Genomic DNA, 22,603 nt, shown 5'->3' on the forward strand with positions numbered 1-22,603 from the left:
ACGCATTATGCTCGCAAACCAAGGTTTTACCATACTTGGGTGTCTCGCAAACCAAGGTTTTACCGTACTTGGGTGTCTTCGGTTAAATGACGTTGTGAGATAGATTTTTATTTTTGTTTTTTTATTATTTTTTTTAACGTTTTATTTATTTTTGGGACAGAGAGAGACAGAGCATGAACGGGGGAGGGGCAGAGAGAGAGGGAGACACAGAATCGGAAGCACGCTCCAGGCTCCGAGCCATCAGCCCAGAGCCCGACGCGGGGCTGGAACCCACGAACCGCGAGATCGTGACCTGAGCCGAAGTCGGACGCTCAACCGACTGAGCCACCCAGGCGCCCCTGTTTTTTAAAAGAAAGAAGATAGTTAAGAGGCTGGTACAGGAGCAGATGTTGGTATGCCCACGGAGGCCTGGCCGGGGGACCGATGTATCTGGGGTGTTCTGGAGATGGAGCCCACAGGCTGTGGTGGCAGGAGGGATAGAGAGGGACACGGAGCAGGATCATCGTGTGAGGTCCTTGTGTTTGCAGGGGATGCTGCTGTGTCTGGCCCCAGGCAGATGGTGGGTGTAAAATGACTGAACAGGGACAAGTCAGTCAAGATGGGGGGGGGGGGGGGATACCTGAGGACATAACCAGGTGCTATGGACAGAAATAGAGGAAAAACACGGTGGCTGATGTCCATGTTTTGAAGGGAGAGCCGGGTGTGACGCCCTACTCGCTGTGCCTCCTGGAGATGCTTACTCAACCTCTCTGTGCTTTGGTCCCCTCCTGGGTAAAAGAGAAGGAACAGTCCCTCTCTGAAGGTGGTGTGATAACACGCGGCAGCCACTAGACGTGGGGGTGTGCATTTTGGCTCTTCCGTGTCCTGGTTGGCTTCCCGTGCGATTTTGTGAAGAGTGGCGTCTAAATGTGTGGATTGGGGATAAAAACAGTCGCTCTCACATAGGTGTTGTTGGAGGACTCAATGAAATCTGCGAAAGGGAACGGAGACGATGAGTCTTTCTCAGGCTTGAGCCTCATCCCCCAGATCCACCCCGTGGAGCAGGGATCAGAAAACGGTCCTCCCTACTGGCCACTTCCGGCTTGCCTGTGTTTATAAATGAACCTCTGCTGGGACACAGCCATGCCCATTCCTCACGAACTGTCTGAGGCTCCTTCCAATACCCCGGTTGGCAGGGCTGGGTAGAGAAATGTTTTCCCTACTCTGGCTCTAGAGGCAAACCCTATTCCCGAGTCCTCTGGGTCCTTGCCTAGCTACTGGATAGGTGGGTCGGCCCCAATACACATCCTTCCCTCCACTCCTGTCCCTTTTACAGACAGGAGTAGCCCGTGTTATGCCCAGAATTCGTCATCCCCAAAGACCACCAGGGAGCCGAGTCCGATGCAAAAGCAAAGGGCCTTTATTTGAGCTGGCTCGAGCTCAATCCCCTACCTGCACCTACACAGGGTTTCAAGAACACAAAGGTTATATAGGGATCAGGGCCTTAGCCGTTGGCTGAGGAAGGGTCGTGGCCTCAACTGATTGGCTTGCTAGCTGATTGGCTGGGGAAGGGTCGTGGCCTCAGCCAATTGTCTGGGGAAGGATCAGAGTCCCCTCAGGCAGGTTGCCGGGCGTGGTCTGAAAGGTTTAAAGTAGAGTGATTACAAAGAGGAAAGCCCATCCCCCTCCTGTCCTTGAGCTCCTGCTGTCCCAGTGTCAGTGGTCTTGGGCCTGCTCCCCCAAATCAGAAGAGTCTGGCCCTCAGGTCACCCAGCCTCTTTCTCAGGGGTGCAGAGAGAGTAAGTGCTGGGTTGTAGGGTTCTCTTGCCATCTTTCCACCTTCATCTGAGCTCTCCTTTCCCCAGTGACTCATCCCAGCCCACCCCCAGGTAAAACAAGGAAACTCAAGGCTTTCCTCCACCTGCTGTGCATCCTCAGGATGGCTCCCTGGCTACAGATCTAGGCCTAGGCCCCAACTCATGTTGAACGGGGTGAGCGGGAAGTTACTCAAGGGGAGGAGGCGTGGTCTGAGGTTTGAGCGGGAACTGCTTTCTGCGGCCATTTTGGGGACATAGTCACTCAAGATGGAGGATACAGAACAAGATGGAGTCGGCCGGCCTGGGTCTGCTCTTCCACCCGCACGCCATTGTCTTTTGCTCTGCTTTTCCTACCAGACACTGCGGCCTGCTGATGACCCCACACTAACGCACACAGACACCACGCATTCTTATGGATGTGGTCACAGGACACTGGTGTGCAGATTCCCCACGATTTCACAGATCGGGTCCCTGATGAGCTTCCGCTGTGTTTCTGTTCCACAGTAAGAACAGTCGGGCCCGTGGTGCGGTGAGCGGTGTCCTCACACACGGGTCACTTCACCTGAGTCCTGCTCTCACGTGTGGGTGCACTGGGCGGGTGTCGCTGCAGATTCGAGGTTGTGTGTTCGCATTTGGGTTAAGCATTGGGCTGCCCTGTGTGAATTTTCTAGATGTTTGTAAATCCCTTCTCCTGGGGGTTGTCGTGAAGATTTTGGATTTCGTTCGGAGTCCTGCGGAGGCCACCGGGAACTGGGAAGTCCAGTGGCAGGGGACTGATGACTTAAAATCTCCCTCCCTCTCCTGTGGGCAGCTCAGGAGGCTCAGGTGCTGCAGGGGGGAATGGGGCAGGTGCGATGGTGCGATTCCCACCCACCCCCCAGTGCCAGACACTTTCCTCCTCCTTTTTCTTCTTTAATGTTTTTTTTTTTTTTTTTTTTTTGAGAGAGAGAAAGAGTGGGGGAGGGGCAGAGAGAGAGGGAGACAGAATCCGAAGCAGGCTCCAGGTTCTGAGCTGTCACCACAGAGCTGGGTGTGGGGCTCGAACTCATGAACCGTGAGATCATGACCTGAGCCGAAGTCGGACCCTCAACTGACTGAGCCACCCAGGTTGCCCCACACTTTCATTCTTCTGAGTCTCTGCCCACACCCCTGAGGGACAGCTGGATGTCCCAGGAGTTTTGGGTAGATTTTCACTAAAAACCAAGAATGATGAACACACTCCCTAGCTTGTGTTTCAGGGTTTCCCTGCTGCTCTCCAGGGTCACATTTAATCACTTCAGGTGTCTGTTTTCTTTTTTAAAAAGAGTTTCTAATACGTTAACTAATTAGTCATTTTGTAACGATCATAGGCACATGTTTCCAGACTGTTTCTTGCTTTTTAAATGTAACGTAAAAAAAAAAAAAACAAAAAACAAAAAAAAAACCAAAAACCAAACAGGTGACTGTGTGAGTTTGCTGGGGCTGCTATGACAGAACACCCCTGCCTGGGCGGCTTGAACAGCAGACACTTACTCTCTCCCTGTCCTGGAGGTTGGAGGTCTGAGATCTGGTGTGAGCAGGCTGGTTCCTCCTGAGGCCTCTCTCCTCCGCTTGTCCCCATGTCCTTAGGTAGACCTCCCTGTGTGCGTGTCTGTGTCCTGATCTCCTCTTCTAATGAGGACACCGGTCACATAGGATTAAGGTCACCCCGATGACCTCAGTTTACCCTCATCACCTCTTTAAAGGCCCTGTCTGTGAAGATAATCACATTCTGAGGTGCTGGGGGTTAGGGCTTCAGTATGTGCATTTGGGGGGAGATATAATTCAACCAGAGTAACAATTTTCCATAAATTAAAGGAATGTAGACAATGGAAAGATCTCTGCTTTCAGGGGACGTGTTGGAGTAGATGGAGAGTGGCAGTTAACAGGAGAGAAGAAAGGTAATTCGGCTAATAATAGAGAATGAAAGAATCCCTGTATATATTCAGACAGATACATAGATACCTAGATAGATACATAGAAAGAAAAGAAAAGGGAAAGGAAGGGAAGAAAAAAAAGAAAGAAAGATGAACAATGGATAGAAAGAGGGATGGATGGATGGATGAATGGATGGCTAGCTAGATAATGGGATGGGTGGAAAGAAAGGAAGGAAGGAAGGAAGCAAAAAAAAAGAAAGCAAAAGAAAGGAAGGAAGGAAGCAAGCAAGGAAGCAAAAGAAAGAAAGCAAAAGAAGGGAAGGAAGGAAGGAAGCTGGATAGATGATGGATGGATGGATGGAAAGATACATGATAGGAAGAGGCATGGATGATGGGTGGGTGGATGGATGGATGTCTAGATAATAGAGGGATGGGTGTAAAGGAAGGATGGATGGATGGATGGAAGGAAGGAAGGAAGGAAGGAAGGAAGGAAGGAAGGAGCAGACTAACAGATTCCTGTTATTTTTTTTTTCATGTTTCAAGTTTTCATTTAAATTCTAGTTAGTTAACATATAGTGTGATCTTGGTTTTCAGGAGCAGAATTTATTGATTCATCACTTACAACAGATTCCTGTTGTGTTGGGAGAGGATGTGCAGGTTTCTAACTAAGAGACTTTCTTCACAGGATTGAGCTAAGCCCCAGGAATCTGCACTTTTTACCCAGCCCTCCTCCCACACAGGTGACTCACATGCTGTGTGCTTCTACCTGTCACGACGGAAATCCCATAAAAGGGCCACAAACTCTGCACACAGCATCGGATTTCTCGCAACAACACAACGAGCCAGAAAAGGTCACTCCCCCAACCTGAGATGCGGCAGTAAAGGAGGCCAGAGGCCGTGCACGAATGCACGTGCGTCTGCTCATGCAGTCCCAACATGAACCCTCCATGTCCTGTCTGACCTTGGAGCCCCCGGAATCTTCCGGTTGCCACCAGGGCTCTCTCTGCCCCTTCCTCAGCCCTTCCCTGCCCCTGGTTGCCATTCCCATGGCACCTGCTGAGCCCACCCTACCCCCACCACTCAAGGAGGCTTGAAAACAAACTGCGTGTATTACCTATTTATTTCCACAACAGTTTCCATACTTATGTTGCTTATACAGGCCTGCTTCCATATCAGTAAACATACATGGAAAACATCCCTGAAGGTAGTGACCCTTTTCTCCATTCACAGGTACTTGGGCTTGTATGAGTGTCCCGAGACTGCTGTCACCGAGTACCACAAACTCGGTGGCTCTAAAACACACCTTTATTATCTTACAGCCCCAGAAGGCACCGGTCTGAACGGGTCTCTTGGCTAAAATCAGCATGTTCCACGGCTGCGTTCCTCCCGGAGGATCTAGGGGAGATCCGTCCCTGCCTTTTCCAGTTTCTGCAGGCACCGCATCCCTGGGCTGTGACCCCCTGTCCATCCAACCTCCAATCCCGTGTCCCATCTCCTCTTGCCTCCCTGGGGACCTTATGATCCAGGATCTTGTCCCCACCTCCAAATAATTGAACTACCCTGCAGAACCCCTTCTCCCCTGGGGGGCACCGTATTTCCAGGTTTCAGAGATTAGGATGTGGACATCGGTGTGGGTGGTCCTTCTGCCAGCCACAGAGTTCTTTCCAATTCCTTTCTATGTTACTGGAGACACAACGAACATCTTTGTGCACACAGATGGTTCTTTCCTGAGGAAAAAATGCTGAGTCACATTGCACAAAATCATTTTCTCATTGGACACAGTTGGTCCATCTACTAAATCACCGCTCAGTGGGGGCTACCCCAGTGGACCTCCATGGAAATGCATGAGCACCCCGTTTTGTTTCCCCTGACCCTCCATTTTGGGCTGCTGTAACCAGATACCACGTGCTGGGCAGCTCAAACAAGTATTTCTTGTGGTTTTGAGGCTGGACATCCAAGATCGAGGTGTTGGCAGACTGTCTTCCTTCTGGTATGTCCTCACAAGGTGGAGAGAGAGAGGAGGAAAGCCCATCATGGCGACCCAATCCTAATGATGTCATCTAAACCTAATTTCCTCCCAAAGATCCCGCCTCTGAAAACCATCACATTGGGGTTTCTGTAGTTTCAACATATGAATTTGGCAGGGGGGTGGGGACAGAACACACACATTTTTATTATGTCCATTGCTCACGGGAGAAAGTCTCCACTGTGTTTGCATTTCTCCTAGGATTAACTTGTTGACAGATATATGGACATAGTTTTTTTCTTCTCTTTTTTAAAAAAAAAATTTTTTTTTAACATTTATTTTTGAGACAGAGAGAGAGAGAGCATGAACAGGGGAGGGTCAGAGGAAGAGGGAGAGGGAGACATAGAATCTGAAACAGGCTCCAGGCTCTGAGCTGTCAGCACAGAGCCCAACACGGGGCTCGAACCCACAGACCACGAGATCATGACCTGAGCCGAAGTCGGACGCTTAACCAACTGAGCCACCCAGGCACCCCTTTCTTCTCTTGACAGATATATGGACATAGTTGATTTTTTAGAGTTCCTTATATATTAAGGCAATTAATTGTTTCTTATATGTTTTACAATGGATATTTTGAGTATGTTGATCAGGTTTCTCCCTGGTTTATTTTTTCCAAGAATTAAAACTTTTTTTTAATTTTAATTTTAATTTTATTTATTTATTTATTTATTTTTTCTTGAGAGAGAGAGAGAGAGACAGAGCACAAGCAGGGGAAAGACAGAGAGGGAGGGAGACACAGAATCTGAAGCAGGCTCCAGGCTCTGATCTGTCAGCACAGAGACTGACACGGGGTTGGAACTCTCCAACTGCGAGATCATGACAGCCAAAGTCAGCCGCTTAACCGACTGAACCACCCAGGCACCCCTGTTTTTTTTTTTTTTTTTTTTAATGTTTATTTTTGTTTGAGAGAGAGAGACAGAGTGCAAGCGGGGGAGGGGCAGAGAGAGAGGGAGGCACAGAATCCCAAGCAGGCTCCAGGCTCTGAGCTGTCAGCACAGAGCCTAACATGGGGCTTGAACCCACAGACTGTGAGGTGAGATCATTACCTGAGCTGAAGTCAGACACTCAACCGACTGAGCCACCCAGGTGCCCCAAGAATTAAAACTTTTTGTTTTTGTTTTGTTTTGGTTGATTTGTTATTTTAATAACCATAGTGTCTGCCTTTAATTCATTTGGAAGTAATGTTGGTGTAAGCTGGAAACTGGGCTGTAACTGGATTTTATGTCAGTGGCTAAAATTTTCTGGATGTTCTTGCTTGTGTCATTTTTAGTGTTCAGGGAAAATGGTGCATTTGCACGCTAACGGGAGAGAAGGGGTGGGAACGAATCTACCTCCCACACCTGCTCACTTTTCCTTCTACTGCCTTCCTTCCCACTCATCCCCACCGACAATTTTTTGTCTGTCTGCCATTCCAGAGCTCTTTGTGTAGAGAGAGAGAAAGAGAGAATTTCCAACCACACTTCTTTGTACTTTCTACAGCAAGTAACAGCATCATCACATCTACTATTTAAGACCTGGCTTTTACACTTCAGCTCCCTAGGATGCTAGTTTCCATGGCAACCACCTGAGTCTGCTCCCATCACTAACAGCTCTGAGAGCTCTGGAGGGATGTGGGCGCTGGAAAAAGGGACCCCAAAGTGGCCTGACGGTGAGGGGGGGTGGCGCGGGCAGAGGAGAGGCACTCACTTGGACTTCAATCTGTTTCCTGCGTGTTGAATCCTGTCTTTGGACAAGAGCTTCATAGAAGGGCAGAGCCGGAGCTAGTCTGGCCTCGCAGGCTCGAGGGTCACAGCCGCCGGCAGCTGTATGAGTGTCGAGGCTCGACAATTGTTCCCTGCCCTTCACTGATCTACTCCTTCATTCTTTCTGTCATCATACAAATATCGATTGACGGCTTCCTGTGGGCTCTGCACTCATGTGTCCCAGGAACCAGCTGGGAGTGGCCCCTTGTTCCCAGTAGCCAAAAGGAGGAAGCAGCCCGGTGTCCGTCAACGGACGACCAGATACACAAACTGAGTGTCCGCGCGGCGGGTATTATCAGCCTTAACACAGACACGCATCCCAACATGGCTGAACCCTGAGGACGTTATATGGTTCTACTTCTATGAGGTCCCTAGAATTGTCGGATTCATAGAGACAGAAAGATGGTGGGGCCGTGCACTGGGGGTGGGGGATGGGGACATGGTGTTTAATGGGGACAGAGTTTCAGCTGGGGAAGGTGAAGAGCACTATGGATACAGGTGGGGATGATTGTACAGCGATATGGATGTACTTAATGCCCCCAGAACGTACCCTTGAAGTGCTTATGAAGGTAAATTCTACTTATGTGTGTTTTGCCACAATTCAACTTTTATTTTTTTAGTGTTTATTTATTTTCATTTATTTCTGAGAGAGAGAGAGAGAGAGAGCAAACACGAGTTGGGGAGGGGCAGGGAGAAAGGGAGACACGGAATCTGAAGCAGGCTCCAGGCTCTGAGCTGTCAGGACAGAGCCTGACGCGAGGCTCGAACTCATGGACCACGAGATCATGACCTGAGCCAAAGTCGGACGCTTAACCGGCTGAGCCACCCAGGTGCCTCCGCAGTTAAATTTTTTTTAAAAATCGAGAAGGAGAAACTCTCAAATCCCCACAAAAGACTGGAAAACAAACCAGTTTCACGGGCCATAAATGGAAGGGAGGAGATGTGGAGAAGTAGGGGGTGAAAAAAAGAAAGAAAAGGAAACAAAAATCACCCAAATCCTAACAAATAAAAAGATTACTAGTTTAAAGATGAAAATAAGCAATGGGTTACCCAAGCAGTGAAACCATCAACGACAGCAACAAAATTATTATTAGGAAAGGCAGGGGTAGTGGTTATCTCTGGAGGGGGGTGGGTTTCTGGGAAGCCAGCTCTGCCTCATTAACCCGGGAAATGGCTCCAATCATATGTTAATCTGTACAAATGCACTAGATGAACCTTTTTTCTGTATTGTGTACCTCACCATGAAAAATACTGTGGAAAGTTTTAAAAATTACTGAGTGGTCCCTTGCTGTAAGAAAAGACAATCCTGTAATACCCGAAGGAAAATGAAAAAGGTGAATATTTGCCTTGTTGGAAAGATGTAGAGAGCTTCTGTTTTGCGGCAACGTTAGAGATCGCGCCCTGCAGAGAATCACGACTCCCTGCTGATGAGTCATTTCCCAAATTGTGTGAGTAATGAGAGCACTGGGAGAGATCAGCTCAGGTTGGAAATTTGCAAGTGAAAACAGCTCTTAGCCGTGCTGCAGAAATGTGTTTTCATGCTGGATTTTGAGACATGACATTTATCACTTAAATGTCAGCCCCTGAGACAGGAAGGCACAGTAAAACAATTACTGCGATGGAAAATGCCCACCACCTACAAAATCAGGAAAGAGGTGGATGGGAACAGTACATGGGGTTGCAAACATCTGCCTTATCAAATAGTATATATTCTCAATATACTGAATAGGCTTTCATTTATTTAAATAAACAGTCCAGAATCAGGGCGATGTTCGCCACATTCTGGATCTAAAATGTTGTAGCCCTGAGCAGATCAGATAATCTCAAAAGGGAGTCGAGGAGCTTTAGGGGCAGTTGAGAGATTGACAGAAAGCAGAAGGCAGAGATCCAGACATATCCAGGAATTCCTGAGATGGCCTGGGCATGCGGTGTCCACACTCTCCGGGTACAAGGCGACAGGATGCCATGGGTGAGCATCTCTCTGCACAGCTATGCCCACACCTAAACCTTCACCAACAAGCTTATTCACACCAGCAGAATTTGCAGCAACATTAGACACACCCTAAACGTCCAGGCACAGGTGACAAATCCAATAAATTGTGGCGCAGGAAGAGGTGGAATACTATACAGCTGTGAAAAGAAAGGAAGTCAATTTCTCTGCATCACTGTGGGCGGGTGGAGTAAAACACAAATCTTTTTTTTTTTTTTTTTTAATTTTTTTTTTCAACGTTTATTTATTTTTGGGACAGAGAGACAGAGCATGAACGGGGGAGGGACAGAGAGAGAGGGAGACACAGAATCGGAAACAGGCTCCAGGCTCCGAGCCATCAGCCCAGAGCCTGACGCGGGGCTCGAACTCACGGACCGTGAGATCGTGACCTGGCTGAAGTCGGACGCTTAACCGACTGCGCCACCCAGGCGCCCCATAAAACACAAATCTTAACATAACATCATGTTTTGTGTTAAGGAGGGAAAAAATAGAAAACATTTGTTTTGCACACATAGAATGTCTGTAAGGATACACCAAAAATCTGGTAACTCTGGCAGCCTCAGAAGAGGGGGATTCGGGGGCGCCTGGGTGGCTCAGTCGGTTAAACGTCCGACTTCAGCTCAGGTCACGATCTCGCGGTCCGTGGGTTCGAGCCCCGCATCGGGCTCTGGGCTGATGGCTCAGAGCCTGGAGCCTGCTTCCGATTCTGTGTCTCCCTCTCTCTCTGCCCCTCCCCCGTTCATGCTCTGTCTCTGTCTCAAAAATAAATAAAACGTTAAAAAAAAATTTTAAAAAAGAGGGGGATTCGGTAGTTGGGGGATGAAGGACGGGAAGGAAACTTTGCAATAATTATCCTTTTACATCATTCGGGTTTCCTATTACGTATTAACTCAGTGTATTAACTATTCAAAAAATTAAGATTTAGACAGTCCAACAATGCAAAGTCCATTGGCTCTATTTGTCCCATGGGGTGTGGGCAATAAACAGCGCCTGGCATATAGTTGGAGACAGATCAATATCTCACAAATGATATTGTGAATATTGTGATATTGAATGACTGTCCGGTCCCCCTCCCCCCTGCCAAGGAGGGTGTTTATAGGTCACCCTTAGAGCCAGTAGCTCTGAGATAATTTGCCATGGGGCAGAATGGATAATTCTGACTTTATCAATGGAACCCCTTTGAGTTTGGGGCTTGCTTCCCCTGCCCCCCTCCCAAAGTGGGGTGTTTAAGGAGTTTCTGATCGTTTACAATTGCAAACTATCCTACGAGGAATTACTTTGTGCCAATGTCATTTTCTTGCTGTTGGGGCTGTCCCTTCAGGGTAGGTTTCCAGAAGTGGCTGAGTTGAAAGGAAAACACGCATGTGTCTTTTCGCTCTGAAGGATTGTACCGCTTTGCATTCCCACCAGATAAGAGAACCTATTTCCAGGGCGCCTGAATGGCTCAGTTGGTTGAACGTCCAACCCTTGATGTCGGCTCAGGTCATGATCTCACGGTTGTGGGATTGAGTCCAGAGTCGGGCTCTGTGCTGAGCGTGCAGCCTGCTTGGGATTCTCTCTGCCCTTTCCCCCCCAACTCAAAAATAAATAAATAAACTTAAAGAAAGAAAGAACTGTTTCCTCACCAACACACATATATATTTATACGCTTGGTTGTCCATATATTTGTTTTGTCCATATAGCTATATGTTATAAAGGGGTTTTGGTCTGATAGGTAAGAACAGGTATCTCAGGATTGTTTCAATTTGCATTTTTCTCATTGAGAGTTTGAGCATTTTACATTCATTTTTATGTATTTTTTCTTTTATTCATTACTTTTATTTTCAGTTTTAGTTTTGTTTATTTTTATATCATTTTCATACGTTTTTCGGTGAACGATCTGTCCGTGTCTTTGAGTGGTTGGTCTTGTGCTTCACAGTTTTTAAGGATTCTCTGTACATTAGGGATATCAACCCCTGAGACTATTTTATCCCAGGGAACAATGTTATTTTAAAAGGCGACTTTAAAAAAATGTAATTTAAGGGGTGCCTGGGTGGTTTAGTCGGTTAAGCAACCGACATCGGCTCAGGTCATGATCTCATGGTTCATGAGTTCGAGCCCCGAGTCTGGCTCTGTGCTGACAGCTCAGAGCCTGGAGCCTGCTTGGGATTCTGTGTCTCCCTCTCTCTCTCAAAATGAATAAACATTAAAAAAATTTTTTTAATGTAATTTAAAAATAAATAGGGGCGCCTGGGTGGCGCAGTCGGTTGAGCGTCCGACTTCAGCCAGGTCACGATCTCGCGGTCCGTGAGTTCGAGCCCCGCGTCGGGTTCTGGCTGATGGCTCGGAGCCTGGAGCCTGTTTCCGATTCTGTCTCTCCCTCTCTCTCTGCCCCTCCCCCGTTCATGCTCTGTCTCTCTCTGTCCCAAAAATAAATAAAAAACGTTGGAAAAAAAAATTAAATAAAAATAAATAAAAGGTGACTTTTGGGGCACCTGACTGGTTCAGTCCTTGGAGCATGTGACTCTTGATCTTAGGGTTGTAAGTTCAAGACCCACATCGGGTGTAGAGATTACTTAAAACCTTAAAAACAAATCACATTAAAAAAAAACAAATAAAAGCTTATTTTTACCTTGTTATTTTATTTTTTAAAAATTAAAAAAAAATTAAGTTTATTTATTTATTTTGAGAGAGACAGAGCAAGCAGGGGAGGGGCAGAAAGAGAGAGGGAGAGAGAAAGAATCCTAAGCAGGCTCCGCACTGTTAGCACAGAGCCCCACATGGGGCTCAAACTGGCGAACCACGAGAGCATGACGTGAGCCAAAGTCAGACGCTCAACCAACCGAGCCACCCAGGCACCCTATTTATTGATCTTTTTTTTTTTTCCTTTCCTGGCTCTGTTGCAATCGTTTGGAAAGCCTTACTGCACATATCATATAAATGTTAACTTCTGGCCCAGCTTATAAAACAGAGGTCATCAGTTATGTCTTCAATTATGCCTGCTATTGACAATTCATTTTGAAGGCAAGCACAAAAATGCTAAATGGACAGAACAAAAAGAAATCCCTCTCCCATCTCTGCCTCTCTGGTGGCAAGTCCCATAAGACCAATTTCTATGCCTCACCTCAAAGCCAAATTTTACATATATTTATGCAAAATTATCACTCATGCGTTGTTATGCATGATTATATTCCCATATTTGCATAATATACAAAATTATAGTCTATGCAATTGGGCACGTGTCCTCTTCCTGTGACAAAACACCTTGGGCCGTGTTCCCCATCCGTACGTCAAGATCACCTTCATTCTCTTTGGACTGTCGCAGAATCTCCCACAGTATGAAGACACCAAGACTGATGTAAGCAGTTCCCCTGCGATGGACAACGAAGTTTTTTCCACTGCTTTCTGGTTCCAGAAAAGCCACAGAAAATCACTTCATCTGTTACAGTATTTGGCATATATCCGAGATCTATTCTAGAAGTAGCATCAGGAAAGATCAGCATCATTCAGGTCTGGGAAAGGCAGACGTGAACTGGACAGGCAAGGATCTCGGTGCCCAGGGCCTGATGCTGTCCCTGGGGCCCTGACAGGAGGCCAGTGCACACACACAAGCAAATGAATACACATTCAGACACTTATGGCTGCAATGAAAGTCAGGAAATGAGGCAAAGGGAAAGAGAACCGTGGACAGGAGAGGAAGGGGGCCATCGAGCCAGGGACGTCCCGCCTCCATGGGCCTCCCGTGGCGTTAGCCAGCTGCTTCTCCTGCCCGGGTGATTCCAAAAGAGTGGCCTCTAGGGAAAATACTGAAAATATTCTTTACAATACTGCTTCCATTCTGCCACAATTAAGGATTTTCCTTTTCCCCCCTTTTTTTATGTCACACATGCACAAAGCAGTGTTGTTTGGCTTTTACAAAAATGAAGATCATACTTGCTCAAAGTAATTTTGCGATGAAAACTGAGGGGGAAACAGCAAAAGGGACCGAGCTGGCTATCTCCAGGCACGTCATGTTATGGTGAGGGGAGATCGAAAGTCTGGATGTCAGCACACGCATGGAGGATAAGAGACAGGACAGCCAGGAAGGAAGATCACACAGCCAGAGAGGGAAGAACCACAGCTTTCTGAACGCACACCTCACAGACCCCCAGGGGCTTTGCGGCTTCACTTACGGCCCAGTCCCGGTGAAGAGAGTGTGAAGTCCAGGGCAGTGGGTCTGAGTAGGGCAAATGAGTTATTTCAACAGAAAAACCTCCTGCTTTTGTTAAGTAAGAAGTAACTGAAATGAGATTCCTATTCAAGAGACGTCCTGCAAATGTGTTTATCTCCTAAGAGGAGGGACCCCATCAGAAGCAAGAGAAAATTGTCCATTTTGTTAGTTGGCTAGACACGCGGGCTGAGGGCAGGGTCGGAGGACGGAGAGCAGGGCAGGGGCACGGCCGACAGGCTGCTGTGTGCGTGCAGAGGAGGGGACATGGCAGGATTCCACGTGGGAGATGCCCCGGGGGCCACGCAAGTCACCTGGAGAGAGAAGACGGCCTGAGACTGCACAGGGTCGCCATGGAAACAGCCCTCATTGGTGGATTTCAGTGAGACACAGATGATCCGGGATCACAGAGGTTCCAAATGAAGCAGAATTTGCGAGCTGAAATCCCTTCCTGAGTACAACATTGCCCCAGGTCAAGCGTGTACACAGGGGACGTCGACCCAAGCTGTGACATGAAACGCTCCCCACATTCATGATTAATGCCCATTGGGGGACCCAGTCTGTCCATGCGTATGCACTGCTATTTCATTAACAGGAAAACAAGGTGGGTTTCTCAGATACGGCACAATATACTCTGTATGCAAGAGATGCCTTTTACCATATCATGGTTAAAAAAGAAAGAGAGAAAGGTGTCCGAATCCATTAAGATTGTTTTTCCGATTGTTTCCATGGGTACCACTGGCTGTAATTATTCCTCGATTTTTCCGAGGCTGAAAATCTGCCCTTTCATATTTAATGCAATGGCTTGGGATCCTGGATGCCGATGACAATGTCCAGCATGTAACTAGTGATCCCTACATGTTCTTTGCTATGGTTTCCTGAAAAATATCCCCCACTTAAATGAAGAGTATAAAACAATGGGAATATTTCATTTTTCACAGATACACACACAGTAATAAAATCATCCGTTTGCTTTTTTACAATAACGCGGCAGGAGTCGAGAAGGTAAAGCAAATGAAACATCAAGATATGTTCCCAACTCCCCACTTCTTCCAAAATGCGGCCTCCCCCACGTCTTCCCACCCAGAGGAAATTCTGTAGCCCCCACCACCCACAAGACACGATCTTCCTCTTTGTTGCATGAACATTGGGAATGCACTGGGGGTTTTGCGCTGGGTGATCACATGGTCAGACAGCCCTTGAGAAAAGCTCACCACCAGCCTTGATTATGGCAGGTCCCTCCCTGCCCTTGTGCCTCATCTGGAACATACATTTTCTTTTCTTCCTTTTTTTTTTTTTTTAATTTTTTTAATTTTTTAATGTTCATTTATTTTTGAGAGACAGAGCGTGAGCAGGGGAGGGGCAGAGAGAGAGGGAGACACAGAATCCGAAGCAGGCTCCAGGCTCTGAGCTGTCAGCACCGAGCCCGATGTGGGGCTTGAACTCACGAATGGTGAGATCATGACCTGAGCCCCCAGGTGCCCTGAGGCTCTCTGACCCAGAATGCTAAGGTAGAACACCCAGGCTCAGACAAAGACAAAGGCTGTGCTCGGTGACCGCACCCCTCCCCTGCCCGCCCCCCCCCCCCCCCCCCCCCCCGCATTCTCCCAGGGTTGTGAGCTGCAAGTGAGGCAGAGGGCCAGGGGCTGTCTGCGTTTCCACAGCTCCAGGCAGAGGCCCGCCAGCCAGGCAGAGGGCCTGTCAGGGCCAGGGGGAACTGCAGCTGTCTGCCCCGCAGACTGTGTCCTCTGATTTCCTGGGGTCAGCTGTCTTTTGTCCTCAGGATCTGACGGCAAGGATTCTGGTCCTACCTGCCTGGAGGGGCCTTGGCACGCAGCTGGCCTCACCTGTGCGCTGCTGCAGACCTACCCTGAGATGTGCTGGGTGAGGGAAACGCCATACACGGGTTTTCTCAGCCTCAGCCCTGTTGACACGTCAAACAGCACCCTTCCTTGCTGTGGGGGCTGTCCTGTGCCCTGCAGCGTTCCTGGTCTCCCCCCCAGCTTGCTGTCAGGAGCCCAGACTCCCTCCCCAGGTCTGACAACAGAAAATACTCCCAGATGTCGCCCCTGTCTCCCTGTGGGGGGAAGCCATCCGAGGCTGGGAACCGTGGCCAGAGTGCACAAAATAAGCGATGATACAGGGGCGCCTGGGTGGCGCAGTCGGTTGGGCGTCCGACTTCAGCCAGGTCACGATCTCGCGGTCCGTGAGTTCGAGCCCCGCGTCGGGCTCTGGGCTGATGGCTCGGAGCCTGGAGCCTGTTTCCGATTCTGTGTCTCCCTCTGTCTCTGCCCCTCCCCCGTTCATGCTCTGTCTCTCTCTGTCCCAAAAAAAAAAAAAAAAAAAAAAAAGCGATGATACAAATTCCACTTCTATTACTTTCTCTTATTTTTTTTAACATAAATTCCTTTTTTTTTGTAAAGGTTATTTATTTTGAGAGACTGAGAAAGCAGGAGCAGGTGAGGGGCAGAGAGAGGAGGAGACAGAATCTCCGGCAGGCTCCGTGCAGTTAGTGCAGAGCCAGACGGGAGGTCGAACTCACGAATCGTGAGATCATGGCCTGAGCTGAATCGAGAGTCAGATGCTTAACTGACTGAGCCACCCAGGCGCCCCAACTTCTGTTACTCTTTGATCTCACCCGGGGCCCTTGCCGGGACCCAGCACCCAGGCGTCTGGGCACTCAGTGAACACCTCAGTGAGGCTGTTCCCGGCAGAGGGAACAGCATGTGCAAAGCAAAACAGGCAGCGAAGGCCGGAGGCTCCTCCTGGAGCAGCGTGTGGGAGGAAGGGGACAGCAGGGAGCTGAAAACCAGGGTGACTGGGCCCCCCAAGGGGACCCTGTGCTGGGGGTTTATTGCTCTGCAGTCATCATCATGAGAGTCTTCATTTTATCTCTGGATTTCTGTTTAGAAGTGGAGTCCAACAGTGCAGGGAGCATTGCTTGGGGCATCACCTCCAGAGCCGTCCTGCCTCCCTGGGGCAGGTTCTGGGCCACTGGTTCCCCTGTCCCCCAGTCCCCAAACCCTTGCTGCCCTCTGGCCCTCAGAGTGCCGATCATGGCTGGGGGGGGGGGGGGGGGGGCGGTGTCAGCCCAGGCCAGAAGGTCAGACCCCATGTGGGCCCTGCCAGGGGAGGGTGTCTATTGTGGGAATGATCCATTAAACAGCAGAACAATGCAATTGAAAACCTCCTATTCGCTCTCAAGGGGAAAGGGGGCACTGAGGGGAGGCTGGGGCCCACAGCCAGGCAGGAGCCAGTGCTGCTGGGGCCAAGGGGGTGGCAGAGAGGAGGCGGGTTAGCAGAGGAGCAGGGAGGAAGCCAGCAGCGGAAATAAGTTGTCAAGAAGAGGGAGATGCTGGGGGGGGGGGGGGGGGTGGGGGGCTTTCTTGTGCCTGAGGAGAAGCAGATGTGGAATTTGACCGTGGCCTCTGACCTCCAGCCACACACTGGATGCCCCGCCACGGACGGCCTCCAAGCAGGGAGGAGACCGGTTCTCTCCGAAGCCACGAGCCCTGTTCAGAGCTCTGGAGATGTCTCTAAGCCATGTTTGTGCTGTAAACACTGGCGGACTGTGCGGCTGTGGGTTTGATGAGGCGGCGTGGGGCAGGCTGGGGGCAAGTACAAGCTAACAGCACCCCCCCTTCCCGCCCCGTGGGATGTGTGTGATATTCTTCAGACTCTCCTGGCTGCCCAAGAACTGGGAAAGGAAAGAAAGCACATGGTTGGCTGAGGGAGATCACAGTCATGCAGGACAGGAGTCTCCCTCAGTTTATGGATAACTCAGTAAACTGCAAGAAAAAGGCGATCTTATCCACAGCCTAATCTCCAGAAACCTACAGACTCCATTTCCTGGAGCCCTAATATCACCCTCACCAAGATGGAAGGGGTTTCAGTGTTTGTCATGGTGATGGGGGAAGAAAGCAAATGAAAAATTAAATTCCCTTAATGGGGGCCTACAGCCCATTGACAAGTCCTTGAAACTGGGAGTGACCTCCCTCTAGGAGCTCAGCTGCCTCGATGGTGACACTTTCCTGGGGGCAAAAGGGAATCTTGGTTTAACATTATCCTGACAGCCCCCCTCCCCCCAGGATCCCGTGAGTCTCCTCAAACACATAAAAATTCCTTTGCAAACCTCCTTTACCTTTACCCCCCCCCCCCCAAGTATATGCTGGCAATCAACCTCCAAGCTTATGGCCCCTGATATATATACATCTGAAGGGTCTCACGACTGTGGTTTTACTAAACGGTAACAAATGGCATTTCCCTAGCAACAGCTAGCCCCTCAAGGTCCTGGAAACCTTGCTTCCAAAATTCCTTAGTCTTCCGCTATCCCTGACCCCCTCCCAACCTGAGGGTATATAATGAGTTACCCCTCACGACCCCAGTGCAGCTCTTCCTGCCACGGGTCTTGTCCTCGTGCATTAAGAAAATCACTTTTTCTTGCACCCAAGATGTCTTCAAGAATTCTTTCTTGGCTGTGAGCTCCCAACCACCCCCCCATCACCCCAAAACCCCATCAGGTTCACTTTTGGTGCTACACATTCTGTGGGTTTGGACAAACGTACAGCAAGGATCCATATCCATCATTATGGCCTCATGGAGAGTATTTTCACGTCCTCTGTGCTACCCCTGTTCATCCCTCCTCCCCACATGCTGGGACCACTCATCTTTTTACGGCCTCCTGAGCTCCCCTTTCCCTGGGCGTCCTAGGGCTGAAGTCCCACCCGGGAGGGTGGGCACACAGCCTTCTCAGAGCGGCTCCTTTCACTTGGTAATGCGCGCCCGGGAAGTTTCCTCTTTTCAGGCTCGAAAGCTCACTTCTTTTTAGTGCTTCATAATACCCCATTGTCTGGATGTGAATGAGTTCTTGAATGGGCGAATGAGGGAAGGCGGTCTCGGCCGCCAGCCCCGGCCTCCAGGAGGGGACACAGGTGGGACCCTTTTGGGGTCTCATTGTACTCTGCGAGCCTAGAACAGCTTCGGGCACATGGGAGGGCCTCCGCGCTTAGTTCTGACTTGAATGCAGATGAGAACAGTGCTCAGAGGAGATTCAGATTTTCGTCCATGTCAGCAAAGGCTGCAGCAGGGAGAGATGAGGCCCATGAGGCATTTTAAGCTGCAGAAAATACCGTGTGAACCACGGATGTGGAGACGGGCGCAGGGGAGAGTAACTCTCCCTGGAGACTGGCTGGTCTGAATTCGGTCCTGCCTTCCCATTCCCCCTCGGAGGGGATCACTGGCTGTGGGGAACCGGCAGGCTCAGGGGTCACTTTAGAGACTACAGCTGGGGTAGAGGAAAGGAAAGTGGGGGTGGGGAGACTTGAAACCAGGGCCCAGCACATAGTAGGCCCTTCGTAAACAGTAGAGCAGGATGAAAAGCCTCATTAGGCGCCTGCTGACAGCCTCCCCATATCCTGTCCTGATCCCTGCTGTCACTTTTCTCTATTATTGCCCTTATCCTGCTCCACACAGTGGACAAAAACCAATCTGCCCCAGGGCCTTTGCACTGCTGTTCCCCCTGAGAGGAAAAGCTAGTAAAAACAAGATACAAGGGGCCAGCCAGACGCCCAAGGCTGATTAGCATCCCCTTGCATACTTTTGGCTTCTGTAATCTTGTTTGCCTGCTGTGTCCACCAACTGCCCTGATAGCACCACTGATAAGGGCCTCCTCCCTTTTTCTTTGTCTCTCACCCCCTAACCCTCCCGGTCATAAAAGGAGTCTGATGCCAAGGTTCTGGGCTCAGCCTCTGGAGGTGACTGATTCCCTGAGTGCGTGTGGCTTATCTCTTCCTGGGCCCTGGGCGTGGAGTGTTTGCTGTAACACCCCTTCCTGGATAATGGCCTCTGGACATCTCCCCACAGCTGGCCGGCTCCATCCAGTCCAGATGCGTCCTAAGCTCTGAGCCGCAAGTTTACTCATTAGTCTTTGAGAAGAACAGTACCCACAAGGTTGCCCTGGAGATTCACTGAGATGTGCTTGAAAAACCCACAGGAGTTTATAATCCTGGTTGACGGTGCTGCTCGGAAAAACAAATTTGGCTGCTGTCTGACTTGCACCGACAGGATTCTTCTGATAAATAGAAATGAAGTTGTTTCTATTCTGGTACAGAGACGAGCGACCTTACACTTTTTTGCCCCGAGACTGGGGCAGATTTTCTGTGCTCTGATAATGTCGTGTGGTAGAAATTCATCAGGGTCGTTCTTTGGGGTGCAGGCATGAAGTCAGCATTTATGAAGGGCCTACTGCGTGCTGGGCCCTGATCTCACACCCACGCCCCTGAGAACCTGAGGTAGGGGAGGAAAGATGCTTCCCTCGCCCCCGGTGGTCAGCATTAGTGATGGCTAATGACAACATAATAAGCCCCGGAGCTTTCACCTGAGCCAGGAGGCTCTCCCCTGTCCTGGCCGGTCCTGGGCCTGGAGTGACAGACGCTCATGGCTCACCTGCTCCTGTGGTTTGCCGTGACTTGCATGCACACCGCGCCCTGAAGCACCGCCCAGGAGAGGCCCTGCGTGATCCCCAGCCCACTTGGATAGCCAGCAGTGCAGACCCCAAGCTCCCACCCCGACCCAGTTTACTACCTCATGCTCCGCACATGTGACTCCTGGGAGAAAGCAGGGAGGAGTGGCTCAGACCTGTCAGAATCTGGGGTCTCCACACCTCACTTGGGGCGGGGTGGGGGGACTGACCGCAGAGCACCCGGCGCTTGGACAGAGAGGCGGGCCCCGGGGAGAAGAGATGGGGTGTGACCGCTGCAGCCTTGTTGGGGCGCCTCCCGCCTCCCACAAGGTCCAGCCGCTCCGGGGATGGGTAAGGACACATGAGTACCTTCTGGAGGCTCTGCCTCTGGGCGGATCAGGGACGTCAGGAACTTAAATGCCTTCAGCTGGTGTCAGACTGGCATCTTTTGGGAGTGGGGGCACAGCCTGGTTCCCATCCCCAGGTATCTGCTTGAGCACCTACTGGGTGTCAGGCACAGTGCTGGGCCCTGGAGTTGCTCATGGGACCCGTCTCTGCCTCGTGGGGCTGGTGAGCTGTTTCGAGAGAGATGTCATGGACGGCGGGTGGGAACAGGAAACGGGAAGCAGGGGCTAGAGCCCACATTTGCACATCGTGTTCAGAGTAGTAACCGGGGGTAATGGGGCCAGAGGGGCGGTGGCCAGAGCAGCGGTATCCACAGGGGCCAGAGGGGGCAGTGACCCAGCCGTCCATCAGCAGGTGAGCCCACAAAACCCCGACACATCAAGACAGAGCAATGTTATTCGGCCGTACAAAGGACTGAGGTTCTGGGGCGCCTGGGTGGCTCGGTCAGTTAAGGGTCCAACTTTGGCTCAGGTCATGATCTCACAGCTCATGAGTTCGAGCCCCGCGTAGGGCTCTGTGTTGACAGAGCCTGGGGCCTGGAGCCCACTTCGGATTCTGTCTCTGTCTCTCTGTCTCTCTGTCTCTCTCTCTCTGTCTCTCTCTCTCTCTCTCTCTCTCTCTCTCTCCCCCTCCTCTGCTCATCCTCTGTCTCTCTTTCCTTCAAAGATAAATAAACATTACAAAAAAAAAAAAAAAAGAAAAAAACAGAGAGGAGTGAGGTTCTGATACAGGGCACTAGAAACCTTGAAAATGTTGTTAGTGAACAGGCCAGGCACAAAATGACACGTGTTGGCTCAGTGGACTTTCACGTGGTCTCTACAGCAGGAAGAAGGTCCACAGAGACAGGAAATGAACAGTGGTTACCAGGAGTCAGGAACGGGAAAGAGGGAGTCATTGCTTCTGTTCGGGATGATGCAAAATTTGAAAACGGATAGTAGCAGGGCACCCGGGTGGCTCGGCGGGTTGAACGTCCAACTCTTGATTTCAGCTCAGGTCAGGATCTCACGGTTGGTGAGTTCGAGCCCGCATCGGACTCTGCTGACAGCGTGGAGCATGCTTGGGATTCTCCCTCTCTCTCCCTCTCTCTCTCTGTCTCTCTCTCTCTCTCCCTGCCCCTCCTGCATTCACTATCTCTCTCTCAAAATATAAGTAAATAAACATTAAAAAATTACAAAAAAGAAGAAAATGGGTAGTAGTGATGGTTGCACAATGTCCCGAATGTACTTAACCTGCTACAGTGTATGCTTAAAACTGGCTAAGACGGTAAATTTTGTGATGTGTCTTTTGCCACAATAGAAAATTCATAATTTCAATGTAAAAATTTAATTTTAATGTAAAATGTAAAAAAAATGTAATATAAAAAATGTAAACAATAATGTGGAATTTCTCATTCATCCATATGAATTTCATTCATCCAGATGTTAGTCATTCATTCATATGAATGAGAAATTTCACATTATTTTTTACATTAAAAATTTCTGAAGGGCACCAGGGTGGCTCAGTCGGTTAAGTGTCCAACTTTGGCTCGGGTCATGAGCTGATAGTCTGTGAGTTCGAGCCCTGCGTCGGGCTCTGTGCTGACAGCTCAGAGCCTGGGGCCTGCTTTGGATTCTGTGTCTCCCTCTCTCTCTGCCCCTCCCTCCCTCTCTCTAAAATGAATAAACAAAATAAGTAAATAAATAAGTAAATAAATAAATAAATAAATAAATAAAAAGAAATAGAAAAATAAATAAATCACATTGCAACACATCATCAAAAAAATGAATAAACATTAAAAAACTTTTTTTAAAATTTTCTATCATGGTAAAATATACATCTATATATATTAACGTAAGCTCTACTACACCCAACGTGGGGTTTAAACTCATGACCTGGAGATCAAGAGTCACATGCTCTATTGACTGAGCCAGCCAGGCACCCCATAATTTTGCATATTGATCAGATATTAAAAGGACAATATTTAGTATACAATGGGTTAAATAAAGAATATTATTGGGGCGCCTGGGTGGCTCAGTCGTTTTAAGCATCCGACTTTGGTTCAGGTATGATCTCACGGTTCGTGGGTTCGAGCCCCGCGTGGGGCTCTGTGCCGACAGCTCAGAG

General features: G+C 49.4%; 1 protein-coding gene across 1 annotated transcript in view; it reads right to left on the reverse strand.

Annotated features, from left to right (window-relative positions):
• Positions 1-614: 614 nt before the first annotated feature.
• The window catches only part of LOC131500085 (uncharacterized), a 173,834-nt gene continuing 151,845 nt past the window's right edge, over positions 615-22,603 (reverse strand). Inside the window, exon 9 of the mRNA XM_058708823.1 lies at positions 615-970. Coding sequence (XP_058564806.1) covers positions 961-970 — 10 coding nt within the window. The 3' untranslated portion in view covers positions 615-960. The remainder of the gene's footprint in view (positions 971-22,603) is intronic.

Source organism: Neofelis nebulosa, chromosome 17, assembly GCF_028018385.1.
Source record: "Neofelis nebulosa isolate mNeoNeb1 chromosome 17, mNeoNeb1.pri, whole genome shotgun sequence".
Classification (NCBI taxonomy): Eukaryota; Metazoa; Chordata; class Mammalia; order Carnivora; family Felidae; genus Neofelis; species Neofelis nebulosa.